Source organism: Lissotriton vulgaris, chromosome 10 (genome assembly GCF_964263255.1).
Source record: "Lissotriton vulgaris chromosome 10, aLisVul1.2, whole genome shotgun sequence".
NCBI classification, from domain to species: Eukaryota; Metazoa; Chordata; class Amphibia; order Caudata; family Salamandridae; genus Lissotriton; species Lissotriton vulgaris.
In genome coordinates, this window is record NC_141698.1 from 59,675,851 (window position 1) to 59,693,423 (window position 17,573).

Below are 17,573 nucleotides of genomic sequence, written 5' to 3' on the forward strand. Positions count from 1 at the left end.
CATAATCAAATTAGAGAAATAAACACACACACAAACCTTGTGCTGATAAATGAACATTCACACGTTCACAGCGCTGTAGGATAGGATGTTCGAGATTGTTTAGTTTAACGCTAGGGACCCACAGCAGAGAAGATAATATATGGCTAAGTGATTGCCGCTAAACAGCATCAGCACCGAACCAACAAAAACTTTAATCATCCATCGATTCTCTGCACAACTTTTATGATTATGTATTATATGCTAAATCAACAGATACAAATTTTGCTCTGGAAATAATGGTGCTCTTTCAAAATATATAGACTTAGATTATTTTAAGTTCAAAAGTATTTTATTGAGGAGAAGCAATAAAATAACACTGAATTGTATAGAAACAGCAAAGAAAAAAATAGTACAAATTAAAACAATACATCAATTAGATTGGAATGCAAAACATAAGAGTATAAAACTATTCGAACAATAACAAGCATCAAAAACAACTTAGACTTAGATTATTTAAACCCTTTAGTAACTCGAGAAAGAGGACTTTGTTACTTGCATGTAACAGGAAATATCAAGTAAGCCTCTAAAATTCGGGATGGACCAAATCACTCATATGCTGGAGTAAATACATTTAATACATTTGGGACCATTTAGTTACGTATAGCAACTATTTCATGAAACGCAAGCTGCAAAACAAGCATTGGAAAAGCCAATATCGCCACTGAAACCTAATGACTTTGCTAATTCTCTTTAGCCTCTATGCACAGCATGCTAAAGTTGCTCAAACAAATCCTCCAACACAGCAGTCCTGGACTTTTAGTAGGTCATTCCAACACGCTTACAAATTTGTGGTGACTTTTTAGTTCCCTATCCCAGTTGGATCAGTAACTATTTTTAATAAAACTGAAAAAACGCGTTTAAGCGGGTAGGGGTAAAGCAACATGGGAGGAAACGCGAAAACAGGAGGTCCTGAGGAGATGCCTATACAATGGGGGTGGGTGGAAGCAAAAGCAACATTCAAAACAGCAGACGCAGGTGAGGGTAGCAATAGGGAAAAGCACACAGGAACAAGCATTAGCAATGCAATAGGTCTCTCGTTTGCAAGATTGAGCTATTGAAATTGTAAATGACAATATTTTCTATTTAGGAGTTTTGAAAACAGACTAGAAGTACGAAATGCACATAAATAGGTCAAAGTTTAGAAAATACGAGACCTATTGCATTGCAAATGCTTGTACTAAACAAAAAAAGTAAATCTCATACAGGTTCCTTTTCTGAGAACAAGGCTGCAAACGTATAAAATTGTGTTCCGCCCAAGGCGTCATTTATTTTCCCCGGAGTTTTATATAGCGCGAACTTGACCCGAAGGTATCGGAGAGCTTTACATGAGCACCATCTTTTTATTTTTTTTGGACTCCTGACAGGTTGTCCTGGACCTTATGTATATATATCGGATCGTCTATATTGGGGCCATAAAATGAAACCGCAGTCAGATCCCTCCCCCTAATATTAATCAGAGCTTGGACTCATCTGCCTGAATGGTCAGTTAAGAGTGATTTTATTGAGCCGCCACAGCCACCTTTAACTAATATCGCTACCCCTTTATTAGTGACGGATTTATCTGAATAGCAAAAAGCATCAATCCATCTAACTCTCCCAAAGGCCTTTTTAGCTTCTACAGATGACAGATGGGTTTCCTGGAGCAAGATCACTTTAGCTTCTGACTGCTCTAGATATTTAAATATCAATCTTCTACGTCGGAGACATCTAAGCCCATTAACATTCCAAGATAAAAACCTATATCACCCTGCGCCATATTTTGTAATCTCCTACCCCCCCACTTACTCCAGCACCTGACTGAGCAATACAATAATAGGATGTTGCTTTGCGTGAGTATTTCTTGTACAGTTCGTAGAGATAAGGACACTTTTTTCCCACACTGCATCACCCCCCGTGACCCAACAGCACCCCCCATCCCACTGTGGGGAACCCTCTTTTTCTTCTTGAGCAAACATGCTCTACGATGGGCCCTCCCCCCCTACACGGTGTTAAGAAGTAATCAATAAAAAGAGAAAAGAAACCAGCAGAAAAAAGAAAAAGAGCATTACTGCATTATTACATAGAGCATCTAACTTAATCAATGGATGTACTAAACGGGTCTAATTACTACCATTAGAGTTCATAATAGACCCATCAGGGAAAATCAGTGTTACCGCTCACCCTGACCCTGACCCAGACCCGGGCCCAGCTGCCCCGGATGACATCAACCCCTAAAATTGATACTTGTATAGCGCACTACTCACCCGCAAGGGTCTCAAGGCGCTTGTACGAATACCGCTGTGGAACCCATCCTGGCTTTCCCTGGGAGGCGTCCACTCCTGGTCACCCCCAAGGTGGAGGCCAGGCATCCTTAGCGTTGTGGGGGCCGTTGTTGAGATTAAGCAAGCTATTGCCCAGAGTTGCAGAGTGGGACTCCATGATTGGAATAGGCACCGAAGCGAGAATTATCAGGTCCGTGGAATTTTTGAGCCCAAGACCCGCCGAGGCGGGGAATTGAACCCTGGTCCCGGGCTAGACTTAGGCATCAGGGTCTGCCGCTCTAATCATTGAGCCACACTTCCCCTGCAAACCTTCTCCACTCTCCCCTTTACTCCCAGCTTTGATTTTTTCTATCATGTAATCTGCCTCCTCCACCTGGCGAAATTATACATATGGTTATTCCAAATGACCCTCAAGGAAGCAGGGAATTTCATTTGCGCGCGAGCCCCCAGAGAATTAAAAGTTGCCAGTCTCTTGACCATCTCACATTGCTTAGATGCCGTGAAGTGGGAGATATCTGATCGAAAAGTGAAGGGAGTGGAAAAAGAGGCAGATTTGATCTGACCAGCTTTCAGTCCCAGTGATAAAACCCTCTCCTTAATAGAATAGGTGAGAAAGTTGGCCAAGATCTTCTTAGGTCTTTCTTTACTAGGATTCCGCCGGAAAGGGTCACGATGCACTCTTTGAATATCCGCCAATAATTCCTGGGCCGTATCAGGGGGGGGGGGGGGGGGGGGGGGGGGGGGTCCTTCAACACTGTAGTCTTAAGCTGGGCCACAATAAATGCTTTGATGTCGTTGCCCTCAAGATCTTCCGGGATATTTAGAAATTTGATATTGTTTTTCCTTGAGTGGTTTTCCAGCCTCTCTATATCTTCTCATTTCCCGATTCTGCTTGACCAGATTGTCAATGTTAATTGCTGACGTTCCTAGCGCTTCCTGAATCTTGGGCAGTTCTGCTTCCAGGGCATCCGTTCTTAATGAAACATCCTCGACCTTACGAGCTAGCATCTCACACGAGGCCTGAATAGCTTGTTGATTAGCCTCCAAGGTAGCGAAGCGCCTCCCAAGATCTTCTTTCAAACCCATAAGGATATCTGCTAAAGTTGCAGGGCTTCCTGGGGCTGCTGTAACCGCAGAGGCTACTGTAGATACAGGAGTATGCTGAATGTCCGATACAGGCAGAGAGGCATCCACAATACCCACTTCATCTAGTCCAGCTTGCTAGTCTTGGATTTCCAATGCTGAAAAACTATTTGAGAGTTCCACCTCTGGGTGTACTAGATCGGGCGAATGGACTGTAAGAGACATTGTTGATGTTAAGGAAGGGGGGCCAGAAAGACCCGATTGTGTAGGTGAAGAGATGGATGTAACCTTATCACTCTCCGGCATCTCGGTCTGAGTGGCTTCCTTCGGAGTTTCCATAGTCGGAGATGACATAGTTCTTGTTGGATCTCTAGCCTTACTACAAGTACTAGTGGAGAGAACCTTGTAGAACGATTTTAGAGAAGGCGTAACCTTAGAGGAAGCAGGGGTCCTTCCCTTCACCTTTTTCCTGCCCTTTCCTTTTCCTGGTGGAGTTTCTGAATCACCAATGTCGTGGTTACCTCTGTACCCTTTCACCTTAGCCCCTTTCTTCTGGGCTAAAGCTGTAACATGAGTTACTGGGAGAGGGGCAGGTGTGATAGAATGAACTTGGGGCAAATTGGCCACCCGGCTGCGGAGGGTGTATCTATTAGTCACAGAGAGAGGATCAGGAGCAATTAATGGAGGTTTACCCAAATTGACTGAGGGAGGACTGGCCTGCAGATTAGCTATGACGGGACTACCTGTCTCCATACAAAAAAGTCTTTGACACTACTACTCTTATGAGATATATACAACGGTCCACCAGAGAAGCTCAGGGGAGCATAAGTTGTTCTACTGTCGACTACTTCCAACTCTGGATCTCTAAGCAGTGTTATTAAGACCGACTGCCCCCTGTAGCTCCTTATTTCAGGAATCTCGCTCCCGCTCCTCTCGCTTTGTACAGATAGCGGTGAGATATAGCCTCTCCACTGTTATGCTCTGAACCAGTCTTCCAGCATTAACCCTCCAGAATCTTATAGCACCAAGCTCACGAAACCAAGCCGGTTTGTGGGGTGCTGAGACTCCGCTATTAACCATCCGGGAATCTTCCTACTGCCTTCCCAGTAATACCTTGAGAGTTAAACAGTCTATCTTTGGCCTGAGGTCCTGGAAAAGGAAACGGGGAAAGGTCCAGAAACGTAGTCCCACAAAAAATGTTGAGCGGTAGTCAAAGAGGCACTCTAAAAAGCACTTATACACTCTAAGCATTTCTCGCCTACCCCCCACGCCTTCTCCTGATACGAAGTCTGATTTAAATAGGGTGTGTAGCCACTTAGCTTTTAAAACAAACAAAGGCTACGGCTACTGGAGCCGATACCGCTCACCACTCCTGCTGTGCTGCTCAGAGCTAAGGGAGGGGGCCGCATATCACTGTGCCTGCTTCTTCGCTGGGTAGATGCCGGCTGATAAACAACCCTTGCCCAATTTCCGCCGCAGTCCGGGGAGCTCAGAATATCAAAATCCCTGGGCCACTGAGTGGAAACGCTCCATTCTCCGTTCACTTGTTGCTACAGCTGCTGCCGATTCTCTCCTCGCGCCTGCGTGGTGCACCGCATAGGAAGAAGTGGAGCTCCGTCACGGCCGTTAACCTCCGGTCCAACCTCTCGAGCATCATCTTGGTTACAGACAGACATTTTTTTGTTAGGCACAAGGAGATTAAGTGATTTGCCCAGAATCACAGGATGTTGAGCGAATCGAGCTTGGTTCACCACTGTCTAAGTCGACCGCTCTAGCCGTGTGGCCACATCCTCTCCCCTTAAAAGTATGGAAGGCCAGGTCAATGGACCATAAATTCAAATTCACAATATCAAATCACGAGTGGTTGCAAGCTGAAAGTGCTTAAGTCAGACATCAAGCCAACCTCAATGCCATTCAGCAGCTCACAGAGTGGACCATATGAAAGTATACAGTGTTACTTGTTTGATGTCTTCATTTAGAAGCTGTACAGAGCAGCCTGTTTGGACAGACACTGTATTTAGGTAGAAACAAAATATACGCAGAATTCCATCATAACCCAATTTTGTGACAAATGGCCTTCAGTAAAGAAGTACTTTATCGGGGAGTAAAATATACAACTGGTCGAGGGCTTGAAAGAAATACATAGACAGCTGATCTGAACGGTCACTGAGAACCCAACAGGAATTAGAACGCTCTGTTTTTCTTTGAAACTGCCATCCTTAAAGTTAAAGCAGGATGAATTACAGCATGCTATGTGTCAAATGTCCTTATTAGTGGTCTCTGTTTAAAGGACAAGCCTAAAAGGTCAGGGATACGAATACCGAGTGGAGTCCTCCCACTAAAAGGTAACGAAGCAAAAAAAAATGTGCCCTACATTAATGGCCTGTGCAAAACATAAGTCGTACACAGCAAATTAAGGGAAACCGTAATCATACTTAACTATGGCAACTTAACAGCTGGCACCCAATGTTGGAAAAAGGAAAATAAACGTTGCTGACTTTCAGGGATGCAGAAAAACACTAGTAAAGGAATGGAAATAGAGTAATGCAATTAGCTGTTATAAACTGAGCCGAACAAAATGGGTCCAAATTAAACAAGCAGTGGCCGCGCAGCCGTGAAAGTGACGCGGCTGCTAAAGTGAAAGTGGTTGCGATCTGTAAGGGTGCCCATGAGCGATGCACTTAATGAGCCATGACAAGAGAGAAAAGAGAGAACATTTGATTTGCCAGAGACCCTGTGGAAGGAAAGCTTGCCAAGGATCGCCACAGAAGACCAATGGCAAGTAACTATGTGCATGCTATATAGAATTGTTAAACCAGCAAATCTGAGGCGAAATCTTTTGTTTACTATCCACAGGGCATACTGGTCTCCATACAGGCTTTCTAAATTTAAAGAAGGAGGGATTGTTGGATGTCCAAAATGCAAAGCTCCAAATGTTGATGACCTACATATGTTTGTGTCTTGCCCAATTATCAAGAAATTCTGGTTAGATGTGAGTAATTCTCTCTCCAAATCTTTGAACCAACCCATTGAGGTAAGCCCTGAATTAATTATTACTGGGAGAATTGATTTACAAAATAGTTTTTTGAATAATAATGTCAGACTTATTTTTTATGCTATGTTGTTGGCACGTCGAGAGATATGTAAACTGTGGGTCTCACCACTTAGTCCCACTTTATTAGATTGGGTTTTAGCTACGAGGTACATGGCAAAGCTTGATATGCTAGACCGCTCTAAAAGAAACAGAGGATTTTGGTTACCCTTCCTGCAAAAGTTTGGTTAAAATTAATTTTATGTTAAAGTCCAATGATTAAGCCTGTGCCTGTCTCGCTGGTACTTGAAACTACCCTAGTACGATAAAGAGAGTTGGTGGAAGACACACATCATGGATCAGGCTGGGAAGAAGGATAGCTTAGAGGAACGCCAGGCCCAGAATATGTGTTGTCTATGCCCCATTACTCTAAATCCAGCATAAGAGACAATAACAGCCCAGAGGTGGATTAGAGAGAAGAAGGGGCGGCAAGACGGCAAATGATGGAAAAAAAAAAAAAAAGAGAAAAGCCTGATGGCGCCTCTGCTTGTAACTGTGCACGTAACCGCGTGCTCTAGGCCACACAAAAAGCTGTGGTCTTTTTAAAGCCCACTCAATAAACGTCTCACCAGAGCAACGCAAGCGCTGGCTCAGGTGAGACCTAAACATGGAGAGGGTAAGCATTTGTGGAACAAACAGTAACACGAACTGAATGGAGAGAGAACGACTAGGGCTAGAATTCAAAAACACATGCACTCTAATGAGGTGCTTCACAAAGGGAAAAAAGAGATGCTTGAAAAGCAATGGAAGAAGCAAAGCCAGCCAATTAAAGAGATTTTAAAGAGGCAATGCTTTATGGGAGGGACTGATAGGCTTGGACAAGAATAAGAAGCAGGCACACGAGAGTAATAAAAAAAGCCAATCGATGGTAAGCAGTCGAGCTCCCAGCCTCTTCAGGCTTTTGGAAAGCCACAATATGCCTCGCACCAGACAGCAAATGCATGGTCTTGGAGACTCGATGTAATGAAGTAACTGTTGAGAAGCACGTTTAATCAACTGTAGTTCGAACTGCATGATCAGTTTTGAAGTCACAGAAAGCAACATGTGTATACCATGACCTGCTTACAGGCAATACATGGAGTTACAAAAGCGGATTTATCAACACTACAAAGATACTATAAATAATGGTACAAACAAAGCTCTGTTCAACATAAATGTTAACTAGTTGTCAAATAGACCAGAGGAACAGGAGACCAGAGTTGCAAACAAGCCTAAAAAAATTGCATATGGAGAGGTTGTTTCAACCAATTGAAGTAAACAAGGCTTATTGCTTCATCCTTCATACAGCACTATCCATTTTTTAGCACAACATCCTATACAGAAATTCAGACTCTTGATAACGCTCCTAAAAATATTACGATGGCAGGTTAGTGCATTTCTTTTGCACACAGACGGAACGCAGAATTTTTAGTTAATGGAGGAAAAAGTATAGTCAATTTTGGATTTGCAATTTGCTCCAGTGAATGTTGTACACCCGATTAACCCAGCAACTGTCCTTCTGAGATAAAACCCCAAAAGTCTTCAGTAGATTATGCAACATTTTCTTTTGGAATTTCATAGAGGCCTCAAACTTCAATTCAATGAAAATCATGAGCTTCTAATATTAATAGTGTTCAAATATTGACCAAAGCAAGAGAAGATTAAATTAATGGCCATCCCATGCAAAATTATCAGCAGTGATCATCTCAGGTAGTCAGGCAGGGCTGCCAGAACTAAAGGAAAAAGAAAAAGGCTTTATCATGTTGGAATCCCTCTATATAGGTAACAGATAACAGCCATAGCTGCAATGTCACCGGAATCAGTCATAATTAGACTCCCTAATGCTGCATACATTTATCACTCAAGTCAAAGATATGTTTATTATGATCGTAATCTTTAATCACCCAAATACCAGCTTTAAATATACCATAACTTGTATTTGTAAATGGCAAGCACACAATGAAAAAGCATCTTGGCTTTGAAATAGCACAGGCATGCTACCCAACTCAACAGTTGAACTAGAAACTGTGTGCAATTCAATTAGGAATTCAAATATATAGCACTTTTGCACATCTATTGTTCCATTTTGCACCCTTTACACGGTTAGCACTGTTGAATGGTGTGTAGGCATGACATTTTCTAATTTGGCCAACTGAGCTTATTATTGCGGTTTTTGCACATCAAACATGATAATTTTGTTGACATATCAATGGTTTTTGTTCACAGGAGAAGTGACTATATATTGCTGCTAAATTATTAATTTTAGAATTATCTTATGTACCCTAAACATTTTTACTATCAGCTTTTTAACGTTTTTAGCTATATATGTACAGATATGTCACATGTCATGGTTTACTTAGGCGTATTTGTACACAATATATATTCTGGACCATATTATGATGTATGGTCTAAGGTTTTTGCATATGGTACACAGGCTTATAAGTGTCTTTATACTTAGGCATTTTTTGTACAGGAGGAGAGACATTATATTTGCTGCTAGTGTTTACATTGTTTTAGACAATATATTATATATTTATAGTGATTTAACATGTGTCCTTACAACCTAGGCATTTAGTATTGTTTAAGCACTTGTATTATAATTACATTTGGGTATTTGCACAAGATATAGATGCCACGTATACCCGTGCAGGCAAAAGAAAGAAGTTTTGCACCTTGAGCAATTGTGCACTTTATTGAAAACAGAACTATATATATATATATATATATATATATGATTTTTGATGTGCTTTAATATCTTGCATTTATTGTATGGCCACTGGATATTAGAATAGTGTTTCTCTCTATAATAATAATAATAAAGCATTTATAAAGCGCAATGGTTCCACCATCTCGGCGTGTCCCCGCGCTGACTGAGTTGACTGTAGACATAGCTACTCCTTACGCCACTACCTGCTGCACGAAAACAGGTGAGTTTTCAGCATCCTTCTACAATTCCGTTCAGAGCCCTCTAGCCTGAGATTCACAGGGAGCTTATTCCAATGCTGCGCTGCCCAGAATCTAAATGAGCGGCCACCCTTCCTGGCCCTGGGAATTTATTTTATTTTGAAAGTTTTATATAGCGCGAACAAGATCTTTGCAGGTATCAGAGCGCTTTACAAAGCATAGAATAACACCAGGAGAGTGAATAACAGGCCATTAGGTACAGCGTAGTTGTAGGAACTGGAATGACCACCATTCCAGTTCCGACGGACCGTAACGATCTTTGGGGCACATATCTGGTAACCAAGTCACTTAAGTAGTTCGGGCTAGCGTTGTTAAGAAAGCGATGGCAGGTACAAAGAGACTTAAAAATAATCCTTTGTCTGACGGGTAGCCAGTGCAAGGAGATAAGGGCTTTCTTAGAAGCCGCCCTCCTAGGTTATTACACACTACACAGTGTGTTGTCTCTAATAAGACAACACACGGTGTAGTATTTCTTCACTGTTTATTTGCATGCCGATCACGTTACCAGAAGTGCTATGTCTGTTTAAGTTCCTTGCTTTGGAGTACGTCTCCAAGTGATCAAGGACACAGTTTATGTCCGAAATGCGCCGGAGACTGCACCTTTTCTTCTTGAAATAAAGCACAAATATCGTCAACAGCCTCGCACGAGGATACTGGTAGTATATAGATTTGTGCCAAAGTTGGTGTAATTCCGTTGAGCAGTTCAGACAGTTATGCAAATGACCTGGCTATTGCAAGGAGGTCTTTAGACAGCTAGAAACTGAGCAATTATGAAAAAACACATCTTTTCAAGCACACAAGACTGTGCTCCAATTTCAAGCCATGCTACCAACATGCTCAGTACGGAGAATTGTTTTCTTTTTATAGGCGAAACAACCGGTAGTCCTGTGTTTCTACATGTTTCCCAAAACCAACAAGGACAAAGAAAACCCACCAGAAGACTTATTGTCTCCACCAATAGTAGTTTCTTTTAACTCGCATCCACGTTTCTCGATTTTTTTCCTTTTAACTTATGCCGAGACAGCACGGATTTCCTCACCAAGATGCAAGCCATTCCCTGGCAGGTACATCACCTTCTTGACACTGGATTTTGTTGCCCTAGACTCATGCATCAATTATGACATGGTTATTCAGGCATGTAGGTAGTTCCTTGGGGACAACTCAGGGAATCAATAGGATCATTCAAATAGGTCCCACATGCTATACTTGTATCTCAATAACAATTTCTTCATATTTAACGACATCTGGTTCCGCCAACTCGCTGGTATCGCGATGGGAAGCTGCGTCGCACTCCGTTACGCAAGGATTTTCACAGGCTGGTGGGAGGCTAATCATGTATGGATTGCGGAGAATGAAAAACAGACAAAGCAAATTGTCTTTTGGACAAGATACACTGATGATTAGTTTATCTGGGAAGGGCCCAGGAATTACCTTGATTTTCAAATGCACATTTCAAATAATGATCTGAACCCATCTTTCACACACAAAATACACGCAATAGATGGATTTCTTAGATGTGAGGGGAAGATTAGATCACCACCAGACTATCGAAAAGAAACTGCAGGCACTAGCATCCAGGGAGTCATCGCCCACGTTCCTTATTAAGATTTGTTGCGAGCAAAGTGCAGCTCCGCTGCAGCACAGAAAAGGCATATGTAGAAGAGAGAGAAAAGATGTACGAGATGTTCAGAGACAGGGGACACCCTAGAAAGGTTTTGGAGACAGCAAGGACGAAAGCGGAAGGGACTACACGGGATTCCCTCCTCACCAAGACAGAAAAAGAAAACGTGGTACGCTGATCACCACATAACAATGAAAGTCAGACAGTTAAGAAAATGATTGTTAGACACTTGCACCTGGTTAGAAGTGACCAGATCATAGGTAAAGAAGCGAATCCCTTTCCACAAATCACTTACAGCAAACAAATCATTGCGGTATACTCTAGTGTATAGCTACACTGGTTCACAAAATCGGAGGGACGTTTGACTGCAAGAAAAAAGGAGGGGCTTTTACAAATGTGAGAGATGTAATGACTGCAAGAAGAGCAAGAATGTCAGGAATTACAATATTGCGACAGGTAGGGAAAAGAGGATCAGTAAATTTATAACATGCGGTAGGGACTTCTGTATTTATGTTCGTTGGCATAGACCGGATCAAAGGAGCACCAGAGGTGGCAACAGTACATTATCTTGCTTATGAATAAGTTCCATGGATGACTAATAAGAGCAAAGAACTCCATATTCACCTAGGCTTATGTGGCAGTACTACCTTTGTACACATTGATCCGCATGTGGGATCTGCATTTTCTGTGGTCTACTTAACTGTTCATCTATATACTCATCCACTCCTTTCACTGTATTGTTCAGGATTCTTCTCTCCATCCAAACACTTAAGACTTTTCATTATCAATTCTGTTTTGCCACCTTTTGATATTTAGCACTGTGTACCCTTTTTGACGCACAGTTGGCTTGCTCTTCTGCGCTCCATGCAACATTGGTTATTGTGCTATTCTTAAAATCACACATCCGACATCACTTGCTCTGACTGAGAAGAGCTTGGTGTTATTTAACAGTTTTGGCGTGGAAGGAAAAACAGTCAGTTCTGTTTCTCCTTATGTGGTGATATCCAGCTGACACGGTTAGTAGTTTTGTTTTCAATCGTATGGTTAGTGATGTTGTCTTGACAAAAAGTGGGTGGTACGGTTAAGCACCTGTCGCGAAATCCGCCTCTTGCCAATGATCAGTAACAGTTAAAATGTCCAGTATACATCAGACAGTTAAATTAGAATGGGGATGGATCACAATGAATGGGACGGGACATAGGACTACTAAATTGCGTTACATCAGACAGGTCTAAAAGTCTTCCTATTTATATATGTGCAGTCTGACTTTAAAGATTGTATTGTACAGATTAATGTTATACGTAAGGAAGCAGAGCCAAATTGTTTTAGGATTAGGACGCTATCCTGTAATTTAATTTGTCTTATATGATATTATACTTTTTAGAGATCATGAAACCTTTAACATTGGAGCCAGTACATATTATGCATTTCCTCCTGCCTTTCATGTACAGTATTTTCTCTATGTTCATCCCTGCTTTTACTTCTTGTGGGAAATTGAGCACAATGCATTGAATCTAGACTGTGACAAAGACCCAGCTAGGGGTGAAACGCATGGCCATGAAAAAAAAAAATGTAAAAGATAAAACGCTGAAACTCACATGCTGTGTGCAGGCTGCTTATCTTGCAATTTTAACATGGACTGCCTATCATTTACATAACACTTTGTTAGGGCGCCCAATAAATTGGCTGCTGAGTTCCTGCAGAAAGGGACGCCTTGCTGTTTGGGTGTTCTTTGGGGCAGACAACACACCTTAGCAGGAATCGTGGCAGCTGACGCAGTCACACCCGGAGGTGCTCAAATTGGCACCACTCAGGGCCTCCACAGCATCACTGAACGCCACAGCATCACTCGTCGCCACCACAACATCACTCCGCGCCATCACAGCATCAATCTGTGCAACCATTCAACAACAACTGGTTCAAATATATTCTCTCAATGTTTCAAGCTTTATTACAAATGTCACAAAAAGCTGTTAATATTTCACTTCAGTTCTTGGATTTTCGTCACATTAACCCCTTCGATGCTCATGACGGAACGGTTCCGTCATGAGCATCGGCCGAGCTGTGCTCATGGCGGAACCGTTCCGTCATGATCACGCCAGTTTTCATTAGGGCCCAGCACCGGCGGTCAATATGCACCGCACGGATGAGGCTAAAATACACTGAACATAATCTTCACAAAAGTTATTTACAAAAGTTTAAGCTATTGCCATTATAAAATTACAATTCAGAAAAGGGGGTGGTGATGAACAGAGTGTCTGAATTAAGCAGACCACTCTTACCCAGTCCAAAGATCAGGGCTTGATCCATCACCGTTATTTAGCTCACTGCACCATCAGAGCTCAGAACCTAGCTATATGCAAGTCAGTCTGTCCCTGGCCCAGTGCATCATGGGAACAGGGTAGACCAAACTACCAAGCCAATTCTTCACCAGAAAGGAGACAAGCTTCCGGGGACCGGTTTCTGGCATTTCAGCCGTCGTCGGCCCGGCTTGCTTGAATCCTGATGGTGCAGTGAGCAAGGGACTGAAGCCTGAGTATACCCTGCCACACCTATAGTGGCCAAAAACGATCCCTTGTTAAATATTATAGAATTACAATCACTTAAGTATTAATTATTTTAAAAAATGAAAAGCCATTGTTATTTGTAATATCAATACATCTAAGTCACGTAAACACAAAACATGTTGCATTACAAATGCTATAGGTGTCACATTTGCTAAAGTTATAACTATTGGCATTGTAAATGACAAAGCTATCAATTTAGCCATGTTCAAAACCAACACAAATAAAAAAATTGTCATTTACAAGACCAATAGCTCAAACTTTCCTAAAGCGAGACCTATTGCATTGCAAATGCTTGTTTCACATTTGTCCTCATTTTGCAAAGTGCTCGTGCCTCAAAAAAACAAAAACTACACGTTTCGGCTAAAGCATTCAACTGGCTCATAAATTCAGACCATGTATTTTTGTACACAGGTATTATTTAAATTATAAATTTCGCATCTGAATTCACTAGGTTTTATCTTGACAGTTCTAGACAGACCAACCCAAACATGCATCCTTCAATTCTTTCATTAATTCCATTCTGGGATTAGAGAAGACATGGGACATCCAACACGCGCAACAATAATTTAGTATCGAGGAAAAACATACCCTTTAATCATTCACTGTAGGACAGTATGCATGGTGTACCTCAGGTCAGGTCTTCAACCTTGCATTGTCAGACCGGAAACATGCTAGATTAGTGAGACACCAGGGCCAAAACAAAAGTCACGATACCACATACACGTCAGGCAGGCATACAAGCCCGCAAATCATGCAGAGGACATATTGTCAGAACAAAATCAATCCTAGGGGTGGACACTTTAAGATTCTAGTGGCTATTAAAATACCTATAGTTGCTTTAGTTTTACATTCTCGAATTACATGCTACGCCAAAAGGTTTCCTAAAATCACACCTGTAATTCTGACCGTAATTAAAACTCAATTACTCCCTCTTATCCTTTCGAATTACCCTGCCTCTCCAAACAAATGTCCACCAAAGTCCTTCCCTCGAAGTACAGACTATTCCAAGTTCCATGCCTCACTCCATTATGTTTTTCTGCAAATCGTCTTCAACTCATTTCATACACAACCATCCCTTCTTTCACGCCATATCCATGCAACCCAACAATAACGAACCTCATTTTACCAAAATATATTGGGCATTTAATTGTCTCACCAACAGTTTGCAATTGGCATGCTGAGATTACGGTAAACGTTATGGTGTCAACACTGATCAGGAGCAGACAAAGCACGATAATGTTGGCTCGGTGCCAACGGCAACACTTGAATTAGGGCTACGTTTAGAAGCCTAATAGCATGCCTAGAAAGCGATAACTTCTAAGTGAACTACACAAACATTGATACTTGTAAAAGAGCAGTTTCTCATTAGTTAGTCGAGCATACAACTGTGTAGTAAATAACTACAAAGAGTAGGCAGTGTTACTTCCCCAATACATTGCTAATATTTTTGTTGCCACGTTAACTACCAAGTGCATTTTCACCCACAACTGGAAGCAAAAGCCTTCCTACTTTAAGACAAGCAACGTTCCCTACAAACCAGTGTTCTGAGTCCATGATGATTCCAAAGGGACTCTCTGTAAAGGCGACTGACAGCCGTAACTTAAGAGCAGATGCCAGAGAAAATTTACATCTAGCAGAGAACAGGTATAAAAGCTAGTGTTGTACAACACAATGAAAATATGGTTTAACTCTAAAAGAGGGTACTGAGTAAACTTAGCACCAACTATCAAGAGAGCACCATCTGATGTCATCCACTAATTTTTGGGTTGTTGAAGTCACTGCCATTTTGGTGAACTGACATTTTCCTATATATTCTTTTATACCACTAAAGCATTAGGCCTGGTCACTTGACAGCACAGTTACCACTGAATCATAATCTATTTGAAAGACGAACCGCTTTCTGGAAGCGTCCACAGCGGACTTAAATTGTACAGACGTTCTGAGCAGATTACAGGAGCATACATACCTTTCAACTACGAATGGGTTAGATTCTTGTAAGATCAACGGGGACAAACTTTATAAATCGAGAAAGCAAGAATTGTAGTTTGCCCCTCCCCCAATGTAAATTAAAATCGTTATGTCCAACCATCTACTTCAATACGCCAAGAGCCATGTAAAGAGAAAAGCACCTCTACTGTGCCACAAGTAATGTGTACTTATTCAGATGCAAAAGAAAACTAAACCACATCAAAAAGGAAGCAAAACAGCACTATTCCGACAAAACGAAATGCTCAGACCGTTATGCACGCGTACATAAAGTTTGGGAATTTCTGATTATACACACACACACACTCTAACTAAAGAAACATCACCGCTACATACAAAGAAAATTATATTTTAGTACAGAAGACGTGACAGACACGTAGGCCATGTACAGTGCAGTTTGGAAATCCTTGTTCTATCCGATAAAAAAAAAACCTTCGCGTACAGAATTGGATGTTTACGTTCTGCAGTTCAAACCTCGTTTTCAGCAGATGAACTTTGTAAGATGTTCCAGCACTACTCCACCATTCCCCCCCACCACACAAAAAAAAATCCCAAACGAGAGTAATATTCCGACGGTTCTGGGCTCTTACCTTCCTTAGTCTGCGCGTTGGTGATCTGGAGGTCACAGTCAGCAGCCTTCAGCTTCTCCCGGCCCATGATCTGCTTCTTCAGGTCACACAGGGAGATGTGCATCCCGTCGAAGGTCACCGTGTCATAGTTCAGTTTGGAGGAAAACTTATAATGCACACACGACATGTTAAAGGCTTTTTGATCCCCCCCACCCCAAAGATACGGGACCCCAACTCCTCCCCTTCAACAATCACACTCCACCTCCCACCAACCACACACATACAGGGACCCGGGCCCTCCTAGCGGGGCGCAGACTCCCCCCGAAGGACACCACGGAAAACCAACATACTGACTGCACAGCGTGTATTAAGAGGAGGGGCCAGCACAAGGCAATGAGAGAGGAACAGAGATACAAGCCGAGCACCAGAGGGGCTGAGAAGTCCGCGGTCAGAGTCCGGTGTCTGCCACCCTCACGGCAGCCGGTTAGCCACTTGGGGGCCTCGCTCCCTAGCGAAGCACCACAGTCCTTACTGGAAACGGAACTTGGGTGGAGCTCGGTATATCAGTTCTTGTGGAATGCGATGATCCCTTCCTGGTCTCAACCCCCCTTCCGGATCGTGCCGGTACCGAGTCTTTACGAGAGGCCGGGCTCAGACCCTCAGTCCTTCTGGGGAGCCGGGCGTCCGTATTAAGCGGGCCAAGTGCTGTCAGTCCTACAGGGGTTGCGGGAACAAACAAGGGAGTCCTTCCGGTATCCGAGTAATTGGGTCAGTACTTTCCCTCTGCGGAGTTCCGCGAATATCCAAGCACGGTTCCTCTTCTTCCCTTTCGTACTCCTGCGGGCAATGGCGGCGGCTTCTTCCTGAACGTCACCTTGGGCGGCTGCTCCTAAAAAAGGGATGCAAGGGTCGGTGCGGCCTACCGTGAGTTGTGCGGCCTGCGGGTCCCCGAGGCCCGGCACAGGCACGGTCCTTTCCGGGGTCTCTCGCAGGCCGCCGGCTTATCCTTCCGTCCCCTGATGCTGGGCGCTGGACGGCCAGCGGTGGGAGGACGAAACGGGCTCCTCCAGCGGCGATTCGGTCTTCTCTTTACATTGGCAGCAGCAAATGGCGGCTATCCGTCTGTCACGCGCCCGGGGTTTCTGAGTCCGGGAGCAGGGGCGGCGCGTCACAATGACATCCGGCGAGGGGCTCGTGACGCATGGTATTGTGACACCGCCTGCCCGGCTTGAAAGGAGAAAGACAAACGGGCAGGGTCACGTGACATGTCTACGTACAAACGCCCACGTCTTCTGCGCCGGAAGAACTTCTGAAACATTTTAAGCATAGACCATCTTATGGCCAGGCAAATGTTAATATCGGCAGAAAACCAATAACATAATGACCTCATGCCTGATTCTTTTAAAGACACAG

General features: G+C 43.0%; 1 protein-coding gene across 4 annotated transcripts in view; it reads right to left on the reverse strand.

Annotated features, from left to right (window-relative positions):
• Positions 1-17,305, reverse strand: part of RBBP6 (RB binding protein 6, ubiquitin ligase) — a 334,867-nt gene extending 317,562 nt beyond the window's left edge. For 3 of the 4 annotated variants that reach the window (XM_086940459.1, XM_086940458.1, XM_086940456.1), the window contains exon 1: positions 16,182-17,304. In XM_086940459.1, the coding sequence (XP_086796585.1) occupies positions 16,182-16,347 (166 nt within the window). In that variant the 5' untranslated portion in view covers positions 16,348-17,304. Of the gene's footprint in view, positions 1-16,181 lie in introns of all 4 variants that reach the window. The other variant, XM_086940457.1, reaches the window with a different exon arrangement.
• Between the last annotated feature and the right edge of the window lie 268 nt (positions 17,306-17,573).